The sequence below is a fragment of the Artibeus jamaicensis genome, unplaced genomic scaffold, assembly GCF_021234435.1.
Source record: "Artibeus jamaicensis isolate MK-2021 breed Jamaican fruit bat unplaced genomic scaffold, CSHL_Jam_final contig_511, whole genome shotgun sequence".
NCBI classification, from domain to species: Eukaryota; Metazoa; Chordata; class Mammalia; order Chiroptera; family Phyllostomidae; genus Artibeus; species Artibeus jamaicensis.
The window spans coordinates 2,107,053-2,133,198 of record NW_026521866.1 but is presented as its reverse complement, the minus strand read 5'-3'; the positions used below and the strand labels follow the sequence as shown (position 1 = coordinate 2,133,198).

Genomic DNA, 26,146 nt, shown 5'->3' with positions numbered 1-26,146 from the left:
TTCAGGCTTTGTGCTTTTTATCGATTCAGTTTTGGAGGATTATATTTTTCTACAAATTTGTCCATTTCACCCAGGTTTTTAAATACCTGATATCAAACTATACTACAAAGTCACTGTAATCAAAACAATCTGGTACTGGCATAAGAACACACACATAGATTGATGAAACAGAATAGGGAGTCCAGAAGTACACACATGTCTCTATGTTCAATAAATATTCAACGAAGTGGGCAGGAGTTTAAAATGTAGTTAAAAAAGCCCTGGCTGGTGTAGCTCAGTGGACTGAGCACAAGCCTGTGAATCACACAATCACGGTTCAATTCCCAGTCAGGGCACATGCCTGGGTTGCAGGCCAGTTCCCAGCAGGGGACTCACGAGAGGCAACCATACATTGATAAAGAAAAAATAAATAAAAATAAAATGGAGTTAAAAATAGCATCTTCACCAAATGGTGTTGGGATATCTGGACAGCTACATGTAATAAAATGAAATTCTACCACTCACTTACACCATAGGTACACAAAAATAAACTCAAGAAGGGTAAAAGACTTAAATATAAGTTGTGATACCATAAAAGTTCTAGAGAACATTGGCAGGAATATTTCAGATATTCCACATAGCAATATTTTCACTGATATGTCCCCTAGAACAAGGAATATAAAGGAAAGAACAACAAATGGTCCCTTGGCTGGTGTGGCTCAGTGGATTTAGTGCCAGCCTACAAACCAAAGGGTTACTTGTTTGCTCCCTTGTCTAGGGCACATGCCTGAGTTGCAGGCCATTTCCTCAGTAGGGGGTGCCTGTATGGCAACCACACATTGATGTGTGATTCCCTCTCTTTCTCTCTCCAAAAAATAAATGAATAAAATCTTTTTTAAAAAGTAAATAAATGGAACTACATCAAATTAAAAAGCTTCTGCACAGCTAAAGAAAACATCAGCAAAATGAAAAAGGAGAGAATTGTATAAGAAAATATATTTTCTAATGATACCTTGGACAAAGGTTTGATCTCCAGAATATATTTAAAAAGTCACATGACTCCACACCAGGGAGAGAAACAATCCAACTAAAAAAAAATGGGCAAAGGATGTCAACAGACACTTCTCCAAAGAGGACATACAGAGGGCTCGAAGACATATGAAAGAATGCTCAACATCACTAGCCATCAGAAAGATGCAAATTAAAACCATAATGAGATGCCACTTCATACTGGTCTGAATGGCCATGATTAACAAATCAACAAACGAATGCTGATAAGGTTGTGGAGAAAAGGGAACCCTAGTGCACTGTTGGTGGGAATGCAGACCAGTGAAGCCACTGTGGAAAACGCTATGGAATTTCCTCAAAAAAACTGAAAATGGAACTGCCTTTTGACCCAGCAATAACATTGCTGGAATTATATTCTAAGAATCCTGAAACACCAATTCAAAAGAACCTATACACCTCAATGTTTACAGCAGCATCATTTACAATAGCCAAGTGCTGGAAACAGTCTCAGTGCCCAGTAGTAAATGAATGTATCAAAAAACTGTGGTACATTTACATAATGGAATACTATGCAGGAGAAAGAAGGAACTCCTACCCTTCTCAACAGTATGGATGGAACTGGAACACATTACACTAACTGAAATAAGCCAGGCAGTGTAACACAAATCCATATGATCTTACCTATAAGTGGAACCTAAGCAACAAAACAAGCAAGTGAGAAAATATATCAGAGATATGTAAATAAAGCACACACTGACAGTAATCAGAGAGGAGGAAGTAGAAGGGTAATGGGGGAAAGAAGGGAAAGGTTCATCAAGGAAAATATAAAGGACTCATGGACAAAGACAACCAGGGAAGGAGGATTAAATATGAGAGGTCGGGGGGCAGGTAAGGCTGGGAAGAGTAATAGGGGAAGAATGAAGACAACTATAATTGAACAGCAATAAAAAAAATTGATTTAGATCTTCATAGGCTTTTATTCATCCAAATTTATATTGTAAATAAGTTTACTGACTTTCTCAATATATTTTTATATGTGTTTTGAAATATAAGTTTCTACTGCTACTGTATTTGAAATTATGTTGAATATATAGATTAAATTTGGGGAAAATGGCATTTTTATTGTTAAGTCATCTGATTCATGAATGTGACAAATTTCTTTTTTCATTCAGGTATTCTTATTTGTTTTACTGTTGAATTTTACAGTTTTGTTAACAAAGATCTTGTGTATTATTTTTTAAGGTTAATTCTGACTTACTTTTTACCAGCCAAGGTTCAACCTACAGGAATTGGCTTACTCTATTTATTAGGTAAGATAGCTAAGAAAGTCCAAAGTCCATAGGGCAGGCTGCTTTCAGGAAGTGATAATCACCATCATGATCAAGCTGAAATTCATGGGCACAGGTTAAAGCTATTGTTCACAGGTGACAGACTTTCATCCCCCACTCCCATGCCTGGATCTCCTGCTTAGTTTTCAGTCCTTCCAACTGATTGAATCAGGCCTGCCCAGCTTACTAATGATAATCTCCTTACTTAAAACTGTACTTTGCCATGTATAATGTGTACCCATATTTTTGGCACAAACTTTCAGGAACAAAAATCTTTTGTTTTAATTTTTTAATTCAATTATTTATTTATTTATATTTAGAAGCAAAACCAATTATCACATTTCAGGGTATTATTTTGTATATGGATATTGTTATTGCTACCTAGAGTTATACTTTTAATGCATAAGCACAAATAAAATAATTAAAACATTTATATAAATACATAATTAGTACTACCTGTGTAAAATGTGCACCCTTATTTTTCCCTCAAAAGTTTGGGCAAAAAAAAGGTGCCTTATACATGACAAAATATGGTAAATTAATTAGGATTCTTTAGTCACATCTGTAAACTTAGAGAAATATCTAGACTAGTATTTCATTAAATAACTGGGGACGATAGCCTAGCCAATTGCCACATTAACAAAATCATTATAATACAGCTTTGGTTTCTAATTTAAGTTGCATCTTGTTTTTTTTTTTACTTGATTATTATTAATGTAGAGGAACTATATTGATTTCTGTAAGATGATATTGTACCTGAATCATTTTCTTATATTTGTTTTAATAGATGGTTAGTTGACATTCTATGTAGATAAATTCTATTTGATCATATTATCTGCAAATAATTCTAATTATTTCAACTCTTCATTTTTTCTTATCTTATAACATTGGCCAGTATACCTAGTAATATGTTAAATGAAAGGATATCAAGTATCTTAGATCATTATTTAACATTAATGGGTTATGTCTAAAATTCCACCATAAGTAGGATGTTTGCTTTAGTTACGGTATAAATTCTTTATCATATTAAGAATATTTCCTCTGTTCCTAGTTTTATGATTGTTATTTTCTTTTATTATGAAGAAATTTTGAAATTTATGAAATATTCATTATGTATCCATTGGTTGAAGCACAATTCAGACTACTAGTTTTTGACTTAAATATTCATTAATCTTAAGCCACACTTGTTAATGTTTATCTACAATAAACCCTTACTTATTATGATGAATTATATTTTCCATGTTACTTCAGTTGGTTAGCAAAATCTTTTTAATAATTTGTGTCTATTGCTATAAGTACAATGGGCTCATAATTTTCTTTTCTTTTCTAGATGTATTTAATTTCAAAATTAATGTTACTTTATCTTCCTAAAATGTTTTAGGAAATTTACCCTTTTCTCAATTCTCTGGAACTTCTTTTATTAGATAGGGATTTTGTGTTCTTTCAAAGGTGGCAGAACTCCCTTAAAAATTTTCTGGGCTAGGGAATTTTCGTTACCTCAAAAATGAAACCACAAAAGTTATGATAAATAACTTTTAAATAGAAGTTTTATTTAACTTTTAAATAAATAGAAAAGAATGTTTCTTTTACATTGAATTTTTAATCTATTTTAATTGTATAATTTTACAAAGGAAATAAGATAGCTTTCATCTTTTGACTAATAGTTGAGAGTAATTGTTACTCTTCATTACTATTGAGTCAGTTTACATAATATATTATATAGAAATACACTTTAAATGGAACTCTACAAAGGTGAGAATGAGTGTGTTTCATCCTCTCACAATCTCTGTGCTTTTATCTCCTAGGACATACAGGACGGTTATTAAAGTCTCTGTGCTTCACCAGTCTTTCCTTCCTGTTACTGCATATCATTTTTCACATCACATTGGCTAGCCTTGAAGCTCAACACCATATTGCACCTGGTTACAACTGTGAGTACTAATTATTTTTCATATTATGTATGTGCATAATAAAGCTATTTCATAACTCTCATAGAAATCTATGTACTAATTATATTATCAAATTCATAGCAATTTAGGTCATTTTTAAATCCAACATACCATACATACATATAAAGGAACTTTGCTATGGAGAATTAAGTAATACTAGCAAATTAATTAATGGATCTTCAACATATATTAGATATTAGACTTTGATCTGTATGTAAGACATTATCATTGAGCATAAGCCAAAAAAAATCAAGATTTACATACAGTCCTTAGAACTTACAGCACAGATAATAAGACAAGACATGTACAATTTTAACATCATAAATAAAAATATAAAAGTAGAATACCATTATAGTACTTAGTGACTTAAATGCTATTCTGAAGCATAGTATAAAAAATTATATGTCTCTATGGGGAAAATGTAATGACACATAGTTTCTTTTTCAAATTGGTAGTTTTTTTTATTTGTATTCATAAGAAAATAACATTATAGACATGATATTTTGAAGTTATGATAATAAAATTTCAACACATATATGCTATATGCTAGGTAGTACTATCTTTCTAAAACTAACTTGCTTTCAGATAAATTCTACCTCAGTTTTTGTAGGACATGTGATTGTGATTTGGAAAAAAAAGCATTTCAAGCATTCAGAAGGAATACAATTCATATGTTTTAAGTTAAACCTCAAGAAACCCTGAGAAAGTTGAAATAGACTATAATAACAGTTTTAAATTGTCCATTTTTCTTTGAAGAACTCATTTGTCAGTTGAAAATGTCCTGATTTTCCTTAAGTGCAAATGTAAGTAAGTAATTTGAAGTAAACCTAGACTTCCCTGTAAAATAAAAAGGGAGTCAAAATTCTTTACAAATCAATGAATGTTAACATATACATGTAAGAGATTCTCTAGTAAAAACAAATTTATAAACTATTCAGTATCTCTCACTGGGTAACTTTATAGAGCTAAATTTTACAGAGTTAAAGTTAGTATCCATTTTGGGCATTTTCTTGAGTTCAGAATGCCTTGGGTAATGATACCTATCAAAATGACTTTTGATTTAAGATATGTCTATTATTTAAAAATTTGAGATATAATTTACATACCATAAAATTCACCCATTTAAATTATATTATTCAGTGGTTGTTAGGTTGTGCAATCATTACCACTATCTAATTCCAGAAGGATTTTATCACTATAAAAAGAGACCCAGTGCCTATGAATAGTTATTCCCTGATGTGGACTGCAGCTCATGGGGTCCGCCACATTGTGGATGATGCATGAGAAATTCACATGGACTACAGAGTCCTGTGAAGGAAAAGAGTCAGCACAGCTTCTCTTTCAAGAGGAGAAAAAGCCTCGGAGCACCTTGCCACTCTCTCAAGGGGAGAGCACCCTGACCTTTGCCTTGACAAGCTTTTATTGCTTTACTGGGCACATTACATGATGGTCCTCATTTATTATGCAGAGGTTTGATTTAGGTGGTTACCTTTTACAGGAGACAAAGGAGAGGATGCTGCTAATCACATCACAGAAGAAGGATATTTGCAATGCAATGGGAAAAGTGTTTGAACTGGTTACACTGGTCCTTGGAAGGTTTAACATAGATTTTAGGAAGTTAATTTAGAGATATGCAGTAAATGTTTCTGCCTCAATTCATGGTGAGGAAGTTTTGGCAAAAGCAAGTTTCATAGCAGTCTAGGTACAATGAAGGCCTGATTCCCCATGGGAGAACCTATCTGTGGGCATGGGTCCTGTCTGGTCCCACGCCACGCAGAACAGTCTCCTATACTTCCCCATTTCCTCTTCTGCCTCTGTTAGATTTACCTATTCTGGACATTCCACCTAAAGAGAATTATTTTTGTTTTGCTTATTTAATTTAGCATAAAGTTTTCAATGTCTAACCATGTTGTAGCATGTGTCAGTACTTCATTCCTTTTAATGGCTAAATAATATTCCACTATAAAGATGTGAATTTTTTTAATGTTTACAAGAACTTACTTGATTGTTAAAAACTTGATAAAATGCAGTGCATAAATATAAATGGAAAGTATAGTGATAAAGAGTATTTATTATACTTGGCCAGGTTCAAATCATTTTGGACTTAGTGGAAATAGTATCAGTGATATTTTATTGTGCTTCTCACTCAAATATCATTTGCAAATTTTTAATAAGCCATTCCCAGAACCATAAAGAAGAATTTTGAATCACAAGTGTTGTCTGAATGAAAGTCTATTTTATGAATAAAGAGTTCTTCATCACTGAGAGTTTTTAATCACAGGTACATTACAAATCACTGGACTTTAAAAAGATTTTATTTATCTGTTTTTAGAGAGGAAAAAGGAGGGAGAAGGAGATGGAAAGAAATACCAATGTGTGAGAGAAAAGAACCTGCAAGGCAGGCATGTGCCCTGACTGGGGATCAGACCAGTGACATTTTACTTTGTGGGAAGATACCCAACCATCTAAACCACACTGGTCAAGGCCCAAGTCATCAGATTTTTATATTTTGAGTTTATAAGTATATATCTTGACTGCTTTTACAAGTAATTTTAGGTGCTGAGTGAAATATAGTGAAGATTTACTGGAAGCATCTAGATAAGGAAGTGAAATTCAACATTTCTTCTGACTCACGAAGTCTAGGTATTTCTATTTTTATTCATAATGGTGATTGTCCACAATTTTGGAAGAGTCAAAATAAAAAAAAATAATATAGTAATGCAATGTTAAAACAATACCTCTTTTTTACCTTTTTAAATGTATTTATTTTCTGTAAGTTCTTCTCTATAAGGTCCAGACAGGGACAAACATACAGAAAGGCATATAAACTTTAACATACAAACACACCTAAGTTTGTTCTTGCCTTGTCTCCTTCTTCTCAGGCAAGGATCCAAATTACCTAGATACTTTGGGTAGGCCCCACGTTCACATCACGAAGTTCGTTTCTCAGTGATGAAAGGTAGAGGCTGTCTCAGGTGCAGTCAGAGCTGACCTTTTGACATGCCTCTTCCTAGGCATTCCCTGCAACCTAGTCCTGAGGAGTTAGATCTGCCTCTTTGAAACTCATAGCCTAAATATTTGGACTTCTAGATACCAAAATATTTTAATGTCTCTCTCAAAGATGTTTTGATTCATGCACACTCTACTACTATTCTTCACCACAATATCACTTGAACATGTCCAAATCTAATATATCATCCTGCCTTTCTTTTTTGACACTCCCATATAAAAACTCTTCTGTTCCACAAAAAAAACAATCTAATGAAGTCATAAGAGAAACGTTATTTCTACCAAGTTAGATTCTAATTTGAATTTTATCTCTATAAAAGTTAATGTTCCAGTTTGAAATATTGCTAGTAACTTACAGAGAAGGGATGTGCTGAAGATTGAATTAGAAAAAGAATTTGAGCTCTTTACTTCTAGCCATAAGCACCTTGAAAGTGAGTTTACAGAAATCATAAATTTCTTCTGAAAAATGAGTGATGTATGCAATAGCATTGGCTCATTGGGCATTAGAGATTTTTGAGGGTTAGTTTCATATGCAGCATTTAAAAGCAATACATTCTTGAAAAACGGATAAAAGAGAAGAGCAAACAAACTTCAGAGCTTTGCAAACTACTTTAGTCCAAGATTGACACAGACCAGGTTTTCAGCCTGGAGCATTTTTTTTAATGATCAAGTTATATAAAATCCTGAAAATACTGTTAGAGTGGGTAATGGAAACATTGACTTTTAATTTAGAGTTGACTTCACCTCACTAATGTTATTGTTTCTTGAGCGTTCAGAGTTTCAATTATACCACCAGAGTTGTAAACACAAACTCTATTTTGATACCCCACATTGGAAGTGTAGCCTTTCTTGGCATTGGTAGATGTAAAGTAGCAAAATTTCAAATAAAAAGACAAAAGTGTCTTGGCGACTACTGTTGTACATTTTGGATACTTTCTCTATGTTTAAGACATTGGCAAATTAAAGTGAAATAACCCAGACAGGTCAGGTTTCCCAATCATATTCAAGTGGTATTCAAATTCAAGACCACCAAGTGTTCATTTTATATGTGTTTAATTTTGTTTTTCTAACTGCTCCTCTCCCTATTTAAAACCCATATACCCTCACCCTTATTTTGGCAAAAGCTCTCAGTATTTTTCAGGAATCTAAGACACATGTTTGGGGGACAACAGTAGCATTTATAAATATTGAGTCATTGGAAGTTCTTGTTCCCCCAGAGCCCTGTGAATATTAACTGGCAGTAGTAAAGATTTTCTCAAACCAGGCTATTTAGTTTTTGACTAGCTGGCAGGTTTGTTAAAGGTGCCATTGTGCAGAACTGAAACTTAACACACTTCTCCCCCTCTCTCTCTTTTTCATTTCCAAAACGGTACTCTTATAGGTAAGTGAGGAAATCGATGGGGCAGGGGAGAACTCTGTAAATTTTCCTCAAACATATGTTGTACTGCTTACTAAAATATTTTTATTCCATCAAAACTATACTATTTAAACAAATATAAACCTGGTTCCAATTATGTCATTACAGATTCCATAGAAGTAGTTTGTTTGACTGAGTGGTGGATGTGTGGCAATGTTAGTAAAATTTCAAGGCCAGTCTGGATTCTTCTGCTGCACTAAAGCATGTCATTGATTGAAAGAAACTTTTGAGTTCAGAACTATAAAGGAAAATTTTTTGGTGATAATAGCTATTATTTGTAGAGCATCTACCAACTATAGGGCCCCAGGGATCATTATAGTCCTTTTCCAATTAATTACTATGTTTTTCTAGTTACAAATTTGCTTTAAGTAGGATACTCCCTACATATGATCCCATGACATTTTTAAAATGGAGGTGGGTACAGCTGTGCAGATGAATAGCTGTGCACTGCCTGCAGGCCTGAGGCAGTGAGTGGGAGCTGCAGGTTGTCCTAGGCACTGATATCTGGCTTGGCTCCCTCTTCCAGGCTGAATCCAGCTGGAGAAAGAGGAATCATTTTATTCCTACAAAGAGGATGGTCAGCTGGCTAAGACTTGTTACCTGCAGGCCTGTGCTTTTTATGATCTCTCTCTCCAATGATCTACCTTTATTTTGTATAAACACAGTGCCTAGTCTGCATGCCATGTTGAGGTAGGGATGAGGGTAATGATGGATGAGGTAGGGATGAGGGTAGTGTTTAGAGTGATTAACAGTGAAGAAACAAGGCTCTGTGAGTTGCCTGAAGCTACCCAGTGTCTGAGCTAGAATGTGAGCACTGATGTGTCTTGAGTTTCTACTTTCTTCCCTATTCTTTGTAGTACTCTATTTATCACCTATTTAGGATTTGTCCCACATTGCATTTCTTAGGATTTTGAATTAATATAGTTTCAAAAGACTTAAGTAAGAGTTTCTGGTGTTTGGTATTCTGGTATTTTCTCTTGTTTGAATATTGTCCTAATAATGAATTGAATATTTCTTTGGGTTCATTCAACTGCAGCATTTATTGCTAGATTAGTTTTCTCCTGAGGATCATCTGCTTTCTTCCAGTTTGGGGGAAGGACATCTAGAGTATCAACTCTTTTCATTCTAACAGCATAGAGAACTTGACCCAGAAGCCCATTGACGAAGAGGCTATTGTAGGCCTTAATAGTACTTAATCCTAATGCTCTGCTATTGTCAAAACATACAAAGTTCCTAATGCTGAGCCCCAAGGTATGACACAACAGCATGTGGCCTGGTGGTTCAGCATTCCATTCCAATGGAACCAAGGTGGAAGCCAATCTAGTAGCCACTCTATTTTTCAGTGTCAATGGCTTGTCTCTTGGCACACATAGACAGAAATTCATCCCATGCTTTGCTTATCATTAATTGCGGTAATTAGAGATGGACCTCTAGATTTTCAGTAACCTGATGGATACATCCTCATAAAAGTATTACATAGCTTAAGGACATTCTTTATTTTTATTTTTCATATACAAATCAGTACTGTGGAGGAAAGGGTTAGTATTTATGGACTGCGAGATAAAATGTGTAAAAGGAAACTAGACCACACTTGCTTTAAGAGTTGTTTTTTGAAATCACTTTCTGCTACCTGCTTTCTTATGAAATTTGGCTTGAGGGCTCTGTGAGGCGGCTTCTAGGAAAGCTGTGATGCTTCCCATCTCTCTTTTCTTCTCCTCTCCCTTGCTGACTTCCTGAAAGCAAGTACTACCCCCTCAATACAACAATTTAAAAACAAAAGAAACAAGAAAAACCTGTTGCAAGTTGTAATTCTCTTGGCCATCTGTTCCAGAATAAAGACAGTAGTCTGATTTTTTAAACTACAATAGTCTAAAAACACTGGAATCATATGTATACCTTCCAATTACATTTATAATAAGCAAAATTAGCCTTAAGTGTTATTTCCTTCAGCCCCTGGTGATTGAAGCAAATGCTTTTTCCATGTACCAACACAGTTAGGCACATGCCAACCACAGTCAGCCCTGTGGGCAAGGATCTTCCAGCCTAAGACTGGTTTATGATCAGAAGACTTCAGATGGAAAGCATTGCTGCATGAGAGCTCTGCTAACATGATATTGGATAGAATATATTTTCTTGGAATAAAGGATATATTCAGTTTTTACAGGCAAAAGCTAGACTCATGCAAAAGGAAAAATTGAGGGGGTGGGACCATGAGGAAGAGAAACCCCATTAAGATGAGAATCTCTTATGCCAGTGCCTTGCTGATATTTTGATTTTAAATAATTATATAGGGAAGCTTAGTTTATATAGCATTTTTCTAATAGAATATCTCATTTTATTGTGAGAAATATTTTTCATGAGAATTCTTTATACTGCCCACTATATAAAGTAAATTTAGGACCTTATGTGACTATGGCAAGTTACTCATCTGTGTCTCATTTTCTTTACTGTAAAATGAAGATAAGGAGAGTCACTCATCTCAAAGTGTTATGGGCATTGAGTTAATACAGGCCATGCATTTAACAGTGCCTGACCCATAGCAAGTGCTCAGTAAGTGTAAGCTATTATTATTTTTTTTCTTGTTGTTATTGCTATTATTAATAGAGAAGTCATATTTCTTACACAAGGTCACACACTACAAGATGACAGAAACAACTCAGAACCAAATTCTATCTCCAAATCATATGCAGTCACATCACTGATACTTGAAATTATGAAAAATATAAAACTTATATGGTACTAAACAATTCTTTATTTCAACCTTTAACTTGGTTTCTTACTAATTCTTATATTTGGGTTTATAGCAACTCTATGTTGTGCCAATGAAATCCCAGATAACAAGGTGAAATGGTGCTGCTTGGTTGATGCCAATGAAGTGTATCTGTAGTGATCCTACACTCTCCTTCAGTACTTTTTTTCTCCTCTTCAGTACCTTCTCCACTGGGAATTTTCACCCCACTTGCTCCATGGCTGCAGTTTCAGGTCTGATCTGGATTTGTGAATACATTTTATTTCTATCCTTATTCCCTTATGGACCCCACAGCTTTTCACCCATGCTCTGCATTGCCTTCACAGAGGAAAATATAATATTATTCCCTATTTTTTACCCTTTTTTATAATATAGAATTTTGAAAGAAAATAATAAAGGATGGAAATATTAGGAAGAGAAGGAGCTAGATGTGTGTGTGTGTGTGTGTGTGTGTGTGTGAAGTTAACTAACCCTTTGTATACATCTCACTTTAATCCTTACTATGTGTCTTAAAAAGTAGTAGCTCCCCCTTCCTTATTATTGACAGGGAGGTGAGGACTAGAGGCAGAAAGTATCATCCCTTAGGTTACTTGATTGGTTGTATAGCCAGAATTCAAACTGAGGTCTCAGCCTCCACAACCTGTATTGTTTTCAGTATATTATCCAGCCTCATAAGATGTTGGGTAGAACTTTATGGAGAAATTGGTCTTTGGTTAACTAGATTTTAAAGAATAGTATGTGCTGAGTAAAAGGATAATTAATCTGATATACTAAATATAGGTAAACTGTTCACAGTTGATAGTAACTTAGGGTGGTTTACTTAGTAAATATTTGTTATAAACCACTAAAAAATAATATATTCATCCCAAGAGACAGCAATGGGACACTATAGGAGCTACCTGGCTGCATGTATGTATTAACATTTACTGCTGGGGCTGTGTCCTAGTCCTGCCTGATTCACTTCCCTGCTGACATTGCTTTGGAATGGGGGTAGACAATTGTTCTGCCATAAGCCCTGTGTCAACTTGCCAACCACCAAGGTATTCTGGCCTGTAAGCAGTTTTACTCTGCATTTTTAAGGCCTGAGAAAACTGGAGATATTTTATCCTGAAGATGTAAGTCAGTTAACAAATCAAAAAGAATGTGTGGGGTGCTTTTTGGTATGTGGAAATCTCTGAAATGTGAATCCCTAAAATCTGAATCTTACATACGTATAGTATAATCCTTTCTTTACCCAACAGTGTTTCAAATATTTGAAGCATCTGTGATATCACACCTAAGTCTTTTTTCCCGGATACATCTTGAGTTCCTCCGCTCTGCTGTCTGCTCAGCTCCTCAGTGTTTTTTGTGGATAATCAGCTAAGAGAGTATCAGTATCTTATCTGGTGAGATAGGTATGGCCCATTAATGCCAAACTACATCAGGCTGTGACTTTCCTTGCTCTGGTCATTATCCTTCCCATCAGTTGAAATTGTATGTTTGCCATATAGATCTTTTCTTACCTGAAATATCAAATCTATTGCTTGTGACATCCTACTTCTTAAGACAGATGTGATTCCATCTTTGCTTCAGGATTTTGATTCTACTGATGTGTACAGCCTCTTTCCTTACCATATATCATTTTAATCTCAGACCTAAATGAAGTAAAATGTTTGTAGTTCCTGACACAGATCAAGCACTCCAATAAATCTTTTTAACTCTTTCTCTGTCTCACAATAGCTCACGGATGGCTTCTTCTTGTTTTTTTTGTTGTTTTTCTTTTATACACAAAATCTTTTTGGTTCTAACTTTTGTTCTAAATGAGTAATGATAATAGCTTCAGTGTAAATTGCCCATGATGGACCAGGGTATTTATAATATCTTAATTCTGCCTCATAGTTCTGAAAGGTACTAGATATTTTACTCATTGCAGATAAAACAAACAACCACAAAAGAGTTAAGTTCTGCTTAGATAAAATAGTGGCAATAGCATGCAACATCAGTAGGGAGGGTGCTGGCTCCCTGTGGCTGCTCTGTGGCTGTGTGCTGGTCAGATTAGCGGGCTCATTTAGTCAGGGGAACAAGAGACCTGAAGAAGGTGGGAATATGACTTCACCAGCTTGATTTCTGTCTTTCACTTCTACATCCTCCAATCTTCCTATTTTTTTCTTATTTTTGGTCTTGCTATTCCTCTGTGAGAATGCTGTTACCCATACCACCTGTCCTCTCCTCCCTCAGCAGACCCACCCTTCAGTACTGACTGCCTCCTCCAGGGGACCTGAGCTGACTGGTCATGTGCCTTTGGGCTCCCAAAATACTCTAAGCATTAGTAATTGAATTTTTCCTACTGAGGTATAATTACTAGTTTTATGTATTTTTTTCATTAGAATATGGTCAGATTGAAGGTAGGGACTATTGTGTTTTATTTATTTTTTAATCTGAGCACCTACCACAGATGCCCATGGATAGTATCCTGCCCAATATTTTTTGAGGAATGAATAAATTAGTTAATAGCAGCAAAAAATGTGACAAAGATGAAACTGGATGACTCTCTTGTGACCTGTTTTCAGTGGATGGCTCACCGCCTAGCTCCGTGGCTGAGCCGCCACTAAGAACAATCATAGTGTGCTGATGCCTCTCTCTGTCAGGAACCTGCTCCCCCCCCCTATGCCCTCCAGGTGCCTACTGAAAATCTTACTGATAGTTATTGCCATTTTCCCCTATTTTTTTTGAAATTTTTCTATCCTTACCTGAAGATATTTTTTTTCATTGGAAGGAAGAGAAGAAGGGAAAGAGAAATATCCATGTGAGAAACATCAATTTGTTACCTCCCATAAACACCCAGACCAGGAATTGAACCCACAACCTTTCACCTAAGGAGTGATGCTCCAAACAACTAAGCCACACTGACCACGGCTCCCTTCTCAGTTCCTGAGGAAATGGGAGAATGACACTCTCATATGAGGGCTTTTACTTCTCTTTAAAAATTATATATTAAATAAAGAAAGTTGGTATTTGATTTCCTTTGTGAACAAAAAATTTAATTTTATTTGGATTGGGGGAAATTAGGAATGAAAATAGAAAGATGAAGTGGGAAGTGGCAAGGCTAGAACAGGAGGAAGGAAGTTGTGAGGGGTGGGTGTGCTTTGGCAAGACAGCCTCATTAATTACTGGGGAGGGAAAGAAAGCCTGCAAGTGAAAAATAGGCATGCCATTCTTCTCGAGCTCATCTGCTCATGACCAGTCCTTGCTGTAAGGTAAATCATAGTGCAGGAAATTTAAAATGATTTGGGATCGATTGTGTTTGCTTAAATAACAATTTTCCTAACCTCAGTTGCATGATGCAGCATTCCTACTGTAAATTATTCACCATAAAAGCACTAAGGTGAATCTGTGTGGTATGGAAGTAAACTTAACCTCAAAATAATGGAGCAGCAACATAAAGCTATAAGTGTGTGTTTTCATACTTCTGGTATAATGGAAGGGTAGTTCAAGGGCATAATGGAGGCAGAAAAATTGAGCCATGTATAGTCATCACATTCCAGAAAATATTAATAATATGACACACTTTACACTTGATCTTAGCCAAAAGGCCGAGAAGCGATTATGACACACTTTAGATATCCTTCAGACTTACAAAACTGATTTATATTTTAGGAGTTAAGTATGTGGATTCATCAATATAAACCATTTCTTTCTTAAAATAGAAATCTGGATTTAGAAAATTTCTCTTGATTTCATTCAGTAAATAGGTATTCAGAGATGTGGAAGACTGACAAAAATGTGCTAATATAATTTATCTCTTATATTCATTTTTAGAGACATTTAACCATTTCCTGAGATTCCCATTGCAGGATATGGATATATAAATGGGGCAAAAGTAGGTTTATAGTTGTGAGTACATGAAACACAGAGAGTTCATTTCTGTATTATTATTTATTAAATATTGTATTATTTTCCATACAAACAACTGTTAACTTACTTTTATTCCACCCATAATATAGAATATTAATATTAAAGATATTACTATAAAATGTTATAATGCATTTCAGGACTTGTTTTACATATTGCTTTATTGTTTGTTTTTTGAAAAATAAAAGTATTTGCTTTGCAAATGTGTGTCACATTGGCAATTATGGTTTCACATGCTTTTCTTTTATTGCCTTGCATTGCTATTTAGCATATAATTTCCAGTATTTAAATGGGTGACCATTTTTGCAGAGCCCAAGAAGCAACAGTGGAACTCAATGGAGTGAGATGTGATGATTGATTTCCAAAAATTTTCATGTGGTGGTTGCAACATCCCCAATGCCAATGGATAATAATAAAAACCCAAGTACTCATGATACATAAATTACATTAATCAGATCAAGACAGATCATACACAGGTTTCTTTATTATTAGTTTTGCAGAATCGGGAGCATGATACTTTCATTGCAATCTTATTTTTTAAATTTTATTTTAAGTATATTTTATTGAATATGCTATTACAGTTGTCCCAAACTTTTTCTCCCCTTTACCTCCCCTCTGCCTTGCTTTCCCTTACCTTCAAGTATTCCCTGCCCCCAGTTCATGTCCATGGGTTATAAATATAAGTTCTTTGGCTTCTCTATTTCCTATACTGTTATTAACCTCCCCCTGTGTATTTTATGCCTACCATTTATACTTCTTATTCCCTATAGCTTTCCTTCCATTCTCCCCTTTCACCTCTCCACTGGTAACCTTCAATGTGATCTCCATTTCTGTGATTCTGTTCCTGTTCTTATTGTTGACTTACTTTTTGTTTTTGTTTTTTTAGGTTCAGTTTTTGATAGTCATGAGTTTGCTATCATTTTGCTGTTCATAGTTTTTGATCTTCTATTTCTTAGATAAGTCCCTTTAACATTCATATAATAAGGACTTGGTGATGATTAACTCCTTTAACTTGACCTTCTCTGGGAAGCATTTTATCTGCCCTTCCATTCCAAATAATAGCTTTGCTGGATAGAGTCATCTTAGATGTAGGTGCCTGCTTTTCATGACTTTGAATACTTTTTTCAGCCCCTTCTTGCCTATAAGCTTTCTTTTGAGAAATCAGCTGATAGTTTAAGGAAATTTTTTTGTAGGCAATTCTCCCTTTTTCTCTTGTGGCTTTTAAGACTTTCTCCATATCTTTAATCTTGGATAATATAATTATGATGTACGTTGGTGTATTCCTCCAGAGGTCCCAATTCTTTGAAACTCTCTGGGCTTCCTGGACTTCCTGGAAGTCTATTATTTCCCTTGCCAGATTGGGGAACTTTTCCTTCATTATTTGTTCAAATAAGTTTTCAATTTCTTGCTGTTCCTCTTCTTCTGATTCAGATGATTGGAGCACTTAAAGTTGTTTGAGAAGTCTCTAAGCCTCTCATCATTTTGTTTGAATTGTTGTTTCTTTTTTTTAAAATATATTTTATTGATCATGCCATTACAGTTCTATTTCCCCCCTTCGTTCCCCTCCACCCTGCACACCCCTTCCCCACCATCCCCCCTTTAGTTTATGACCACGTGTCTCAAGTTCTTTAGATTCTATATTTCCCATACTATTCTTGCCCTCCCCCTATCTATTTTCTACCTACCATCTATGCTACTTATTTTCTGTGCCTTCTCCCCCCTTCTCCTTCTCCCACTCCCCTGTTGCTAACTCTCCATGTGATCTTCATTTCTATGGTTTTGCTCTTGATCTAGCTGTCCTCTTAGTTTGTTTTTGTTTTAGGTGTGGTTCTTAGTAATTGTGAGTTTGCTGTCCTTTCACTGTTCATCTTTTTTATCTTCTTTTTCTTAGGTAAGTCCCTTTAATATTTGGTGTTTATTTCTTCCTTTTGTTCCAAACCATTGATTTGGGTCCTGGCTTCCTTCCCTTCACTGTTGGTTACCTGTATATTTTCCTTTATTTCACTTTGTGTAACCTACATTTCTTCATTTTGTGACTGAGCTCAGTCAATTCTGTGAGCATCCTGATTACCAGTGTTTTGAACTCTGCATCAGATAGGTTGTCTATCTCCTCATCACTTAGCTATTCTTCTAAAGTTTTTGTCTTTTCTGTCATTTGGGCCATATTTCTTTGTCTTGGTGTACCTGTTATGTTGTAAGGGGGTGGAGACTTAAGTATTTGCCAGGGTGGGGTAACCCTTTTTGTTGAGTTATGGCACTGTCTTTGGGGGTGGGGTCAGAGAGGGAACAATGCTGCTGGATCACTCCACTCTAGCCCCACTTTCCAATGAACTCTCCTGTGTGCCTGGGAGTTTATCCTGACATGGCAACACCCACAGTATTTTACAACTAGAGGTTTTGAGTCTATAATTTCCCAGTCAGCCAGCCTCTGACTTGCCTACTCTGTCTGCTGTATTACTCTGTCTAGATGAATGTTTGTTTGTCAGAATTCCATGCAGTTTGATTTTGTGTCACTTCTGGTTATTTATTGTTTTTAAATTGGTTGTTATCCTTATTTCAGTTGTGAAAGAAGTGAAGTATTTCTACCTATGTCTCCATCTTGGCTGGAATAGAGGGTTAATGTAATTGCAATCCTTTATTTTTATAGGTACTCCTCAAAAAATATTATTCTGTATTGATTTTCTTAATTAAGAAATTTGAAAGAATGTTATATTTAAATTATAATGATGATTATATCTTGTATCGTTCATTTTTAAATTTGTTTTCCCATAAAGTAGATACTACAACCACCGTAAAGAAAATTAGTTTGAATTCTGTTACTTATTAGTTTATTTGATAATTGCCTATTAAATGTGTAATGGAGGCTTTCACTCTGTGCTTAGCACATAGCAGCCAACAGACATCACAGTCCCTACCCTTGTAAACTTTACAGTCTACTATTGGAAGGTGGAAACAGACAAATAAAAGAAAAATAGTAATAGAGTTTGATATAGCACTATTATTGAGAATGTACAAAGATCAGTGGAAATATGCACAATAGGTACCTACATCAGTCTGGAGTAGAAGACTCCCTAGAGAAAGTAATAGTGAAACAGAAACCTGAAAAAAGAGTATATGTAATCTTGCCTAAGAGAGTGGAAAGACCATTCCCCTCAAAAGGCAAAGAAAATACAAAAATTCAGAAGCAAAAGAGATCATAGTATATTTGAAGAATTGAGAAAAGAAAGACATTATAATTGGAGTTTAGAATGTGAGGTTAAAAGTAACCAAAGTGAATATAAAGAGTTCAGTAGTAGCCAAAGCACAAAATGCTGTATAAACCAATGGGTTGTAACCTTGGTTGAAAATAGAATAACCTGTGAGGTTAATTTGTAAAATATTCATACCTGGGCTTCACCTCAAATCTATTAAAGCTAAGTCTTTTAGATGAGACCTGGTTGAATATTTTCATTTTTATGTATAATATTTCATATGCCACATATACTTTGATTTATATTCTATAATTATTAATTCATCCATGTATGCATTTATTCAACAAACATTTATTGATAATCTGTTATGCAGTAGACACTGTTTTAGATTTGGACTACTTTAGTGAATAAATCAAGGATCCCTACCCTCAGGGACCGTATGTGTCCTTAAATCATTGTCCTTATGACTGGCATCAGACCTGGATTACCTGGGTGAAAACCAGAGCTCTTTTTTACTGTGTATTATGTTTCCACATAAATATTTATAAATATTTCATTTCTTGCTTAATCTTCTCTCATGTTGATACATAGGAACATTTTAAAATTGTCCTTGATCTTTGTTGTTTAACATTATTGTGAGCATTTGTACATTGAAATCTGTTGTTTATCTATCTAGGATAAAATTCTAGGAATAGATTTGCTACATTGAAGAATGGAGTATTGTAAAATTTTTAGAAGATGTTATTATTGTACAGTTCATTCCTGCTTTTTGTCTTTCATACAAGATCCATGCACTAACTCAGTTACACCTTGTTGAACAAGGAAATTAAAACATTTGCTAAAGAAAAAAATAGAATATCATTTTCCCTCTTCCTATATTGACCATACTGCTCATCAACATGCTTATACCTCTTGGAATGCCACGTGTAAAAAGAAATAAATGATGGAATGGATGATGGACACATGGATGGATGGACAGATGGAGAGAAAGATTTTTAAAATGCTTCATAAGCTTCAAAGCCTAGGGACCTCATGAAGTCTCAGAAAACTATTCACTCATAGCCTCATTCTGATGTACAAAATGGCTGAAGAGTACATAAAAATGCTCACCATCAATAGTTATTAAGGCCATACAAAGTAATACTGCAGTGAGATACCACCTTACACCCACTAGAATGGCTATAATTAAAAAGATAATAACAAGTGTTGGTGAGGGTATGGAGAAATTGGAATCTTTGTACATTGCTGAAGGGAATGGAACACCATTTTGTGGTTCATCAGAATATTAAACACAGATCTATTATATGATCTGGCAGTTTGACTGCTAGCTATATGCTCAAAAGAATTGAAAACAGGTGTTCAGACTGATACTGACAAGTGTTCACAGGAATAATTATTCATAATAGGTGGAAACAATCCAAATATCCATCAAAAGATGAGGGGACAAGCAAAATGTGATATATTATACATGGTATACATATAAGTGGGATCTATGTATATAAATGTGATATATATGTATGAATATTATTCAGCCACAAAAACAAATGAAGTTGATTTAAACTACAACATGGGTTAACCCAAAAACATTATCTAAGCAAGGAAGCCAGACACAAATGTTCAAATATGGTATGATTCCCTTTATATGAAGTATCCAGACTAAGCAAATCCATAAAGGCAGAAAGCATATTTGTGGTCGCCAGAGGCTATGAAGAGGGAACAATGGTGAGTGACTATTTAATGAGAATGGGGTGTTCTTCTGGAGTGGTGAAAATGTTTTGGAAGTAGATAGAGCTGTTGGTTGTATAACATTATAATTATACTAAGTGCCACTGAATTGTTCATTTCAAACTGTTAATAATATGGTACATACATTTTATCTCAACAAAAGAAAATAATTTAAAATTTTATTATGTTAACTAAAATCTCATCAGCATATGAATACAGTACTTTTGCAACTTAGTAGAATTTAAATAACCCAGTGTTTTTCTTAAAATAATTGCAGATGAAAGCAAATATTTTTCATTATATACACTAATTATATTTATTTTTGTGGAAGACTTGCTCATATACTTGCTCATGTTATTCTTTGTAAATATATTTTACAAGGTTGATTTCTAAAATTGAGTTTTGTTAATTTTATTACATTGAGTTTTTTATTTGTATTGTTATAATTCATCAATACAATCTTTCCCTATTGCTTAAATGCTGTAAATTTACAAAGTGAATATGTATTTTAGTCTATTTTTCATCATTAAATATTTAGGCAACTCTTTAATTCATCTAGAATTTATTTTGCATAAATACTTTTAAGAGTGAACTTTTTACTCAAAGTAGCTACTAAGTTTTTTCATCACCATTGGTTAAACAGACCTTTGTTTGATAACACTAGGTGAGCTTGCTCATGCACAAGGTACTCTTCTCTGAAGTCTGGCAAAAAGTTGGTTTCTTTGATACCTTGTGAAGTCTGTTTTTGTAATACATCTATTTCTCCAGATTCTTCTTTTCCTCCTGTGTTCTATTCCCCCTCCTGTTTCTTTTTATCGTGAAACATGGGTTTCATTTGAAGAAGATGCCGGATAAGTCTGAAAAAACAAAATGCAAGTAGGAAATATAGACCTTAAATTATTTTGAAATGCAAGTGATAATAGCCTGAATTGGCATCTATTGAAATGCTCAGTCATCTTAATTTCAGAGTAAGACATAACTGTGTACACATCAGCATAAAACCATAAAATGAAAAAATACCTTCTGGCGAAGGCAATATGATAGCATATATTTTCAGACTCCATTCCCTTTTAATTCCTAGGTGTTTTTATATGTCATTTGTCCATGAGTTATGTTAGTATGAATCAGTACTGCAATCTGAGGGGAAAAGAAGATAAATGTAGAAAAGAAATTAATTTTTTCTTATTGCAATATAATATAACCACTTAACATGAAAAACCATTGATGCAGAGATATAGGAATGTTGCTTTTAGTACACAAAGTAAATGCCACTATCTTAAGAGCTGCCCAATTGTCTCACAGTAAACTTATTCTTGAGGATATTTTTATTTAATCTTGATTTGGAGGAATATTTCTGAGTATGTTTATAGCCCCAGAACCAATTCTAATATTTTAGAGTTCCTAAGATGATACAGGTATATGCATTTTATGACACAATGGAGCTTCACTTGTCTTTACAACAAATAGCTGTCAGTTTATAGTTTAGTGGACAAAGTAACTACTTCTATTACTAACATGCACTCACAGAATGAGATTACTAAAAAGCGTCCACCCATTTAAAGAGGTTCAATATTGACATATATTGGGGATAGAATTACAAGTCCAAAATTGAGATAATACTGCATCTCAGGGTAACTACTGAGAGTGTGTCTGTGGAGGAAGGAAAGGTAGAAGGAGGAGGGAAAATGTAGCCTAGTTGTTTGAAGCAACAAAGTCTGGTTCTAGAATATCATTTTTAAAAAAAGCCACCTGAACTGATGGGAAGATTGCAGAACTATCACAACTGCACAAATGGATGAAAATTAACCATGAATCCCAGACAGAGGAGCAAGAGTGAATCCTTTGCATAGCTTCTGGACTCCCAGTCTTGAGAATTCTCCACTCACAGGGAAAATTAAGTGTATGCATGGAAAGAAAATGCCACTTCTCAGTAGGAAGCTATGGGGAGCAGGAGGGCAATGATTCTCAAGGAAAAGCCCTAGGTGAGCAAAGTGGAGATGCTGGGTAGATGGGCAGATCACAATTTTACCTATTGCAAACAGCTTGGCATGTCATTCTTTTCCAATCCTTTTAAGATTTTTTAATGGAACAAGACATCTGGAAAGAATTCTAATTCAGTTTCAACTTAGGAGATCAGGATAAGCCCATAATAAAGTTTATTCTTTTGCTAATGTAGTTTTTATAGTCTTTGGTCTAGGTTCTTGGACAAAAAAAAGTGTGTTAGGAGAATTATTGTGTGTTTCTGAAAGGCTTTTCACATAGCCTAAATTGTGCAACAGCTCACCCACATTTATATCCATCCTCCAGGGAAGCCAACACTCTTAATAGTGATGTTTGGTTGTAAGATGTTTTGGATAAATGGATCTCTAGAGAAAGTATTTGTATCTATTTCTTTTTTTGGCATATTAAGCTTTATTATTTCAAGAAAGGTGAAACTGCAACTCAAATGCAAAAAAAAAGATCTGTACAATGTGTAGAGAAGGTGCTGTGACTGATCAAATATGTCAAAAGTGGTTTGCAAAGGTTCTTGGTACTAATGACATTTGGCCAAATAATTCTTTGCTCTGGGGCTTTCTTATACATGGGAAAATGATTACCAGTGCTCCTGGCCTCAATGCGCTAGAAGCCAATAGCAGGAAATAGCTTGCATACTCAAAATATCATGTCAATAAAGTTATTGGTGAAAATGAAAAATGTGTCTTTTATTTTATGGAAAAAACTAAATGGACTTTTTTGGTGAACACAATACCTTCTCTTCCTTGAACTATTTTTCTCTTGACTTTCATGACACCATACTTCTGTAGTGTTTCGTCTCTCTTAGTGATATTCCTGCTCAGTGGTCTTTGTTCTCTCCTCCTGTCATGATGGACCTGGAAGTGTTGGAGTATTCCTGGGCTTGAATCTTTGTTCTCTTTCCTTCCATCATTATCCAGTCCCAGGACTTTAAACAGCAACTCTATGACATTCACATTTATGTCTCTAATTTACACCTTTTTTGAGAATGATTTAGCCATCTTCTTACTTGACATCTCTAATAGATGTGTTGAAAGTCTATTAGACATCTCAAAGTTAATATTGACAAAGGCAATCTCTGACTCCTATCTCCTTTTTTATTTGTTTAAATTTATTTCCTCTCAGAAATATCATCTAGCCACATTGACTTTACATTTAAGATTGGCCTTATATCACTTATGAAAAAATCCTTCTCCAAAGAACTCAAATTCCCTATGTGGAGTTAGATGCTTATCAGTGTAAGGGTGCAAAACTGCCTATATCCATTGTTAACTTAAAAGGCTACCTAAAAGCCGAATTCTAATAGGTGTCTCCTTGGAATTATATCATATACATGCTGACTCATTTTTAAATATCTGTTCCACAGAATAATGGGCACTACTACAAAATGGAATGTTATAGGTTATTCAGTCCAACCTTTGCAGTTCAGGAATAAGCAGAGACACAATAGTTATGTGACTTTACCAAGGTCACTGAGAGAGCTGATACAAATATTACACTAAGATATCTGGTCTAGTGCTCAGTTAATAATATTTTTGGGAAAATGAGAATATTAATGTAAAATTAAGGGTTAGGGTACTTTTATTGGTCTAAATATCAACTCAGGAAAAACAAACACACAATTGATTCATAAAACCCAATCAAGTAAAAAGGATACTCATTATAAAGTTAGAAGATTTACTTATTCGTGGCCATCATAGTGTAATTGTTATTATGCTATTGCTTCTTGGAGTTACCTAAGGTGTTGAATATACTGTGTCTATAAATGAATATTTCAGGGCTGGAAATGCTACCGCTTATGTTTTCATTACTTTGTAGCATTTAAGTGAAAATAAATTCTAATCATTCATTTATACTAAATGAAAATAGCATAAAAAACAACAACTTTTAAACTAAAGAATTTCAACTTCTCTTGTAGAGTCTGGCCATTAGTGTTTCTTGAAAAATATCTTAGAAGTTAGACATGTAAGAAGATCCACTTCTTGCTATCACACAGCTAAAATTTTTAAAGCTATATTTTAAATACTTTAAATAAGTTCTAGGCAGGATTGTCCAATTTTTGGCACCTCTGGGCCACACTGGAAGACGACTTGTCTTGGGTCACACATTAAATACATTGCAGCACATAATCACAAAAAAATCTCATAATGCTTTAAGTAAATTTACAATTTTGTGTTGGGCCAATTTTGTAGCCATCCTGGGCTGCATGTGGCCCATGGGTCATTGGTTGGACACCTGTGAGGGCATTTGGTTGAATAAAAGCAAGGTTAATATTTAAAGTATATACTATATTAGTTTGACATGTTTTAAGATTTTCTAATTTTAATTAAAAATGAAAAGCAAAAATTGCACTTCTCTTTTTTCTTCTTTTTATTAATTATGCTATTATAGTTGTCCCAGTTTTCTCCCTTTGTTCCCTTCCATCCAGCACCCCAACTATCTCCAGCAATCCCCCCTCCTTTTTTCATGTCCATGAGTCATGCATATAAGTTCTTTGGCAACTCCATTTCCTATACTTGCTTTCTACATCCTCCTACCTATTCTGTAACTACAAATTTGTACTTCTTTATCCCTTCACCTTTTCCCCTGTCCCCCAAGACTCTCCTCCCCACTGGCCACCATCCCAATATTCCCCATATCTATGATTCTATCTCTGTTCTGCTTGTTTGCCTAGTTTGTTTTTTTGCATTCAATTGTTGATAGTTATGTATATTTATTGCCATTTTAATGTTCATAGTTTTTATCTTTTTCTTAAATAAATCCCTTTAACATTTTATATAATAATGGTTTGGTGATGATGAATCATTGTCTGGGAACTACTCCACCTGTCCTTCAATTTTAAATGGTGGCTTTGCTGGATAGAGAAATTAGGTTATAGGTCCTTGCTTTTCATTGCTTTGAATACTTCTTGCCAATCCCTTCTAGCCTACAGAGTTTCTTTTGAGAAATTAGCTGACATTATTATGGGACTCCTTTTTAGGTAATTATCTGCTTTTTCTGGCTGTTTTTGAGATTCTTTTTTTATCTTTAACCTTTGGCATTTTAATTATGATGTGTCTTAGTTCAGTTCTCTTTGTCTTCATCTTGTTTGGGACTCTCTGTGCTTCCTGGACTTGTATGTCTATTTCCTTCACCACATTAGGGAAGTTTTATTATTATTATTTTTTTACAATTAGGTTTTCAATTTCTTGGTCTTTCTCTTCTCCTTCTGGCACTCTGTTACATTCCACTCTCACAAGCAAGAAGGGTCGGAGACGGTCGGGCAGTCAAAGATGTTTTATTGGCCAAAGTTTCAAAGTTTTACCTGCGCAGGGATGAACTCTTGGGGTGTCCGGAGACACGGTGCCAAAATGGCTGCAAATGAGAGTCGCGCCTAACGCTTACAGGCTAGGGTTTTTATAGAAGCGGGCAAGCAAGCGGGTTTCCAGAGGCAAAGGTGGCAGTTAGCAATAAACGAGCTCAGGTGTGAAGCACTTAACAACAACTCCTGACACATGGAAGCCCTCTATACATTTTGACCAATTCCTAACTCTCTGGAACACCTGCCTGGGGGCGGTGGCGGTTTCTACTCAGGCTTGAGCAAGCAGTCTTGGGTTGAGCAAACAGCTTAGCACAAACAACTTATTTCCTCCTCGACTCTAACACACTCCTATCATGCAAATGTTGGAATGTTTGAAGTTGTCCCACAGGCTCCTTACACTATCCTCAATTTTTTAGATTCTTTTTTCCTCTTGCTATACTGATTGGATGTTTTTTCTTTCTTATGTTCCAAATCATTGATTTGACTTTTGGCTTCATCTACCCTGCTCTTGATTCCCTGTAAATTGTTCTTTATTTCAATTAGTGTATCTTTCATTTCTGCCTGAGTCTTTTTTATGATGCTAAAT

At 34.9% G+C, this 26,146-nt stretch overlaps 1 protein-coding gene and 1 pseudogene across 4 annotated transcripts in view; one reads left to right on the top strand and one right to left on the bottom strand.

The window, feature by feature from the left end:
* The window catches only part of PIEZO2 (piezo type mechanosensitive ion channel component 2), a 534,747-nt gene that overhangs the window by 177,268 nt on the left and 331,333 nt on the right, over positions 1–26,146 (top strand). For all 4 annotated transcript variants that reach the window (XM_053668846.1, XM_053668845.1, XM_053668844.1 and 1 more), the window contains exon 3: positions 4,121–4,246. In XM_053668846.1, coding sequence (XP_053524821.1) covers positions 4,121–4,246 — 126 coding nt within the window. The remainder of the gene's footprint in view (positions 1–4,120; positions 4,247–26,146) is intronic.
* LOC119051308 (uncharacterized) lies at positions 14,873–15,023 on the bottom strand (annotated as a pseudogene).